At 32.1% G+C, this 6000-nt stretch overlaps 1 protein-coding gene across 1 annotated transcript; it reads right to left on the bottom strand.

The window, feature by feature from the left end:
* Positions 1 to 3934: 3934 nt before the first annotated feature.
* Positions 3935 to 4882, bottom strand: LOC126706814 (vacuolar iron transporter homolog 1-like). Its single transcript, XM_050406367.1, has one exon. It carries the CDS (start codon positions 4778 to 4780, stop codon positions 4136 to 4138), a length of 645 nt encoding a protein of 214 aa, XP_050262324.1. The 5' UTR covers positions 4781 to 4882; the 3' UTR covers positions 3935 to 4135.
* Positions 4883 to 6000: the final 1118 nt, after the last annotated feature.

Here is a 6000-nt window from a genome sequence, read left to right on the forward strand (position 1 = left end):
AGCAGGTGAAAATAGCCAAATACCACGTTTTGACAAAATTTGTGGCAAACTAGCACTGTTTCGGAAATATTTAGCAGTGTACCACTTTTTTAGTACTCGAGTTTCACAAAATGAAGTTCTAAATAGTACTCGAGTTTCGTAAACTCAAGTTTCTAGATGAGTCGTCAGCGTGGCACTGCTAACCTGGAATTTGTGTAATTAAAAAAACAATATGGTACTCGATATTATGAAAATCGAGTACTTCTTTATAGTACTCGAGCTTCACAAAGTCGAGTAGCTTGTTTTTCTTTTTTTTTCCTATTTTTTTGTTTCGTACAAAACTTTTGTGAACTAAGTACCTACAGATGTTTTCTATGCTCTATTGTGTTAAGTGTAAAAAGAAGCTGTAGATTTTTAGGCTTTTGGGTTCGATTATGCACAAGTTACCAAAGTGTGGATTTGGGTGAATAGGAAAAGTCAAATAGACTAGGCTTGAGGCCTGACAAGTTCTTAAATATCACATGTGGTGTTGTCCTCATCTCAAAAGAAAATTAATGGTAGTAGGTGGCAAACCAAAAAAAAAAGAAAGAAAAGAAAAAGACCGTATAGAAGAAGATGGGTCTAGGATCTTTAGGAAATTCTGCAACAGTGCCAACCTTAAACCTTGTTAGGAATTCAGTAAGAAGCAAAATGGCCCTTACCCTAGATAACACCTAAACAAAGCACCGAATGACAGAGTTCTCATTGAGTATACTATTGTAAGAGTGCTGCACAAAAAAATGAGAAGAGTTTGTAATTTGATATGAAGTCGGTGCCACTAAGTGCCCAAATACATTAGATCCCGTACAAGACACTGATCTTGCTGCGAGTTGTTTTGTATCAAAACAAACCAAACTGTTGGTAAGATGAAAAAAGGGGTTTCAGCTTTCATATGGTAATGAGATGATGGTATTTTTGTTTAAGGGTCATGCTAACAAGTGCTCTTAGGGCATTGGTTAACAATCTATTTTAGAAAAATTTTGACACCATTTTTATAGGAAATGAAAAAAGCTATCAAAGTATTAATTGTTTTTTTTTTCTTTTATTATAAAAACTTGTTTTAAATAAATTATTAGCTAATGCCCAAGCATTCGTTAGCATTTCTCTTTGTTTAATGCGATTAATCCGTTACATTTCTTTAGGGGAGGACATGCAAACAAATCTGGGTGCTTCGTAATTATGCTAAGACTTATCCGTTACCTTTCTCTAGGGAGGAGAGTCGGTATGCAATCGCAAACAAATCTGCCTGCTCCGTAATAATGGACTTTGTGACTCCCTCAACTCTTTTCTCTTTTAGAGCTAAAGCCAAATATTCAGGAAAACAAAAGTTATACTATATTCTATACGTTTGGTAAACCCAAAAAAGTGTAGAGGCATGCAGTCCGTTACATACACAGTTTTGAGTTAACTTTTTGTTTTTGTTTTTGTTTTTTTGTTTTTTTTTTTTTTTGAGAAGAAGAAGAAGAAGAAACGGTGCAGTTGAGAAATGAATGCTACTTTAATTTGTTGGCTTTCACGAGAAGTTTGTGGTATTAAAATGCTTAACTCTTAAAACACTCCAACCTCTAATATCTTAACTTCAAGATTAAGTTTTGCGTGTCCCATTACTTCCCACTTTCACTCAGCTCCCACCTTTTCTTTTCTTTTTTTCCTTTCAATTCACTTTTAAAATGTTCTTTAATTTATTCATTCATGCCAACTTTTTTTTTAATGTTATTCTGCAATTTATATATATTCATCCATCTATTACTTAATGGAATCCTTGGTTTATATGCAACATATTCCGGCCCTGACTACATTAGATTTGATACTACTGCTTCTAGTGCATGTGCCTTTAATTAAATTCTTCACGTTCTGGTGCTTCCCAAAAATACTTATCTTCTAGGTCTGATAATGCATTACAATTTCCCACTCATATATACCAAAGTTACAAAACTTTTACTCGATAAGACGGCATTATTAATTTGGGTCATATTAACGGATACTCTTAGAACAATTGTTAATAAACCATAATAGGAAAGTCTTGACACTACTTTCATGAGAACTATAAAAAGTTGTCAACAACATTTATTGTTTTATTATGTTTCCAATAAATTGTTTCTAAAAATAGTTTCTAAACCAATGCCCTTACAGCATTGGTTTAACATCTCCCTATTAATTTATGGATTTGCTTCACTTCAATTCACACTCTCAAAATTATTTAAGAAAATGTTTTGCTAAATAAAACTTATAATAATGTGGCAATATATGTGACTGGTGGAGTTTAATCACCTAATAAATGAATTTTTGAATTTTCTTTTTATGATTAATGATATATCAATTTGTAAGTTCTATGAAAACCTAATAGATGCCATTGATTTAGGAAATTTTTTCAGAAATTTTTTTATGGGAAAAGAAAAAAACAATTTTTTTTTACAGCTTTTTATATTTCCAATAGAAGTGGAGTCAAAATTTTTCTTAAATGGTTTATTAATAATTGTTTTAAGGGCACCCATTAACATGACCCATAAATTGTAGTATTTCTAACATCACTTAATTAATTAACAAATATTATTATTTTTTATATTTTTGAAAAGCCCAAAAGTCAGTCTTCTCATAAATAAAAATAAAAATAAAAATAAAACGCTCAAAGGTAAATCTCGAGTTCTTAGGATGGGAACAAAATTATTGAAGTTATTGCAGTGTTCAAGCTAGTGAATTTTTTGGTCAAATTGTGCATGAAATGGATCCAACCATTGGTGTGACTAAAAACATTCAAATACTTTAAAGAGGTCTGGATACCCTTGTTTATCAACAACAAAAAAATACACATTCAATTTATTTTAGCTTTTATATATATATATATATATATATATACAAGATAAAAATTTTACTCTAGCATAATTTAAGTGTATATATGTGTAAACCTCCCTCCTAGAGACTTGAATCAATACTCCTACCTCCCACACTCCAAAACATTTATATTTATGGGGTGTTTATCACACCAAAAGTGTACGGTGGTCATTTTAGCTTTATTAACTCATGTCGTCGTCATGTTAAGACAGTGCATATTTTTTCCTTTCTCCTTTTCTGTGGGAATTGTAGTAAGTAACTTGGCATCTCAATGGAAACTGGATCAAATAAAAGGTATAAAACCAAAGAAAATGACAATTAATAAAATAAAATATATTATCGTCAGGGAGAGCAACTAGGCCAACAGGATCTCTTGGCATCACAATCTATTCGTAGGGTCACTACTCACTAAAACAATGGGAAGATACTTAGATTTCGGGTAGCACAATTGCTTAACCACTTTTTTTTTTTTAATATAAATTAAGCCAAGCAATAGAAGATCCCCTTTAGCTAGGTTCTAGTAACCTAGTGACACATCAGTAAGTATTTAGGATTAACTTGTTAAATAGGTAAAATATATTAAAGCATGTCAAGGAAAAATTATTTATGTGAGTCTCCACAGCTTTGCTAGAAATGGTTTGATTAAAGCAAAAACTCTCTTAAAACAGTGGTCATTTCTTCTTCATTTTTTTTCTGAATAAAACTGTGGTCATTTCATGCGTCACTAATGGTGATAGTAAATAGTATAACATCTTCATTTAGGCCCCCTTGTTAATTTTTCAGCCCATGGAAATGTGTGAGTATAAGAAATCAAAGTCTAACTTTATCGTGTGCTCTCTACCATTTTGAAAAACACCAATAAAAGGGCATCTGATATTGTTAGGGTATGAATGGTAAAATATTTTTTTGGGCATTTGATGACATGAAATCATTCAACCTCCAATTAAATTGACAAAATTTTTGTAATTTAGTATTTTAGTGAAAAATATAGTAATTTAGTTTAGTCTTCTTCAATGACATGGATTCCACTTAATCAATTGGTAAAATCTCTTAGTAGATCTAGTAAATTAGAGAAAAACCGACGCAATTCGAAGTTATAATTGAAATTAATTGCACAAAGATTAATATGTTGAATGTTTCCTATGGACCACTAAATCCAAGATCAACAACAGGTAGTACAAGATCTGAGAGATCTAAAAAGATAAAAAGTGTCAAAAGAAAAAGCAAAAGATGGAAAGCAAAAAGAAGCCAGAAAATTAATTGGCTATTAAGGTGATCAGTAAGATTAGAGTCCAGCAGAACCAACAAGCTTGGTTAAGCCATAAGTAAGTCCCATTGCCAACCAGCCCCCAATCAACACCCTTAAAGAGGACTTCACCACAGGTGCCTTTCCAAGCAAAGCACCAAAGCTCCCAAAAGCTATCAAAGCCAAGCTCACAACCGCTATGACTACCCCTACTCTCACAGCATAGTCCTTTACAAAGGCAGCCCCAAGTAATGGTACCAAAGCCCCCACAGCAAATGCAAGTGCTGATGCTCCAGCTGCTTGCCATGGATTTGGTAATTTCTCTTTCCCAGCATCTAGCTCCTCGGCTCCCATGTCCTCTCTCTTCATTTGAGCCATTTCAATATCATATTGTGAGTAAACCGAGACAAGCTCTCCTATAGCCATGCTACAAGCTCCAGCAACTAACCCAGCAATCCCAGTGAGGATCATCGTCTTAACATCCTTTTTCACAGCTCCAACTCCCATCATGAGTGAAGCTGTGGAAAGTAACCCATCATTGGCACCCAACACAGCAGCTCTAAGCCACTGTGCTCTCTTTGCATAATCGAAAACTTTGATTTCTTGTACTTCTTCTTGGGTTTGTTGTTCAATATCTAAAGGTTTAACAGAGGGTAGGTCATGGATTTGATTGGCAGATGCCATGGAATCAAAGGAAATGGAAGCACAAAAAAAGAAGGTATAAGTGATAAATAAAGAAGTAAATTAGAAAATCAGATTGGATATGGAAGAGTGTGGAGAGCACACGCCTCAGGGTTTGGTATTTATAGAAAGCTAGTATGAAGTAGCTACTTTGGACAGGTGGAAAGATTAAATTGAGTTTTGTATTTGGAATCTAATGCGTTCACACTTTGAAAGCTCACAAAACGTTGATGCCAGACAAGTAGAGCCCAAGATGCTTATTCAGAAAGAAAGAAAGGAAAAAAATAATGCTAATAATAGAAAATGTTCAAGATGCCCATTTCTTTTTCTTTTTTATTTCAAAGTTGAATATTATGAGCTTTTTTTTTTAATATAAATAAAATTTAGCTACAAAATTGAAGTTTAGCTATAAAATTGGTTGTAACATTAAATTACAACCTTACTCAATATCTTTTTATTGGAGATGAATTTTGACAAATCCGTTATTGGATTACATCTTCTTCTTATATTTTTTATACTTGCAAAATTTCTAAAAAATTAAAAAGTAATAGTCATGTCATCAATAAATTTTTTAAATCGTAAGTTTTTATAGTTTAAAATTATGCATAAAATATAAGTTTATAAATTATATAGTAAATAATATCCAATTAATACAAAATTTGACAAATGTATTAAGAGCGTAAAGAACATGTAATTTAACGGTTAGATATTTAAAATATGTAATAATATGTATTTTATTGTGTAAGATTGTAGTCTTAAGTGTTACAAGTAATTTTATAGCTAAACTTCTTCCTTTGAATGGTAATAATTTGATCAATTATCTATATGAGGTACGTGGAGAGAGCTATCAATACCTAAGTTTTAATTAATATAAAATTTTACACACAGACTCCACAAGTGATAATGACAATAATCAATATTAATTATATCTAAATGGTGGCTCGCTGCTGTTTCTTTCCTTCCCTTATCTACTGCACTCATGGTGTACGTAGTCTCTGTTTCTTAGCATTGCAGATGTTGTCTTTTCCCCCGTTGGTTTTCGCCCAGGGTATTTACTTTGTATACCTTATAGTTATTATTATAATTTCTATCTTTAAACTCAAAAAAATTATATATATATATATATATATATAAAAAGGTGACAACATTAACTGAACACAAATTTACGTTAAACTTTTAATTTTTCATTTGGAGGCGACATGATAACCTAATTAGAAAACAGA

This window comes from Quercus robur, chromosome 11, assembly GCF_932294415.1.
Source record: "Quercus robur chromosome 11, dhQueRobu3.1, whole genome shotgun sequence".
NCBI lineage: Eukaryota > Viridiplantae > Streptophyta > Magnoliopsida > Fagales > Fagaceae > Quercus > Quercus robur.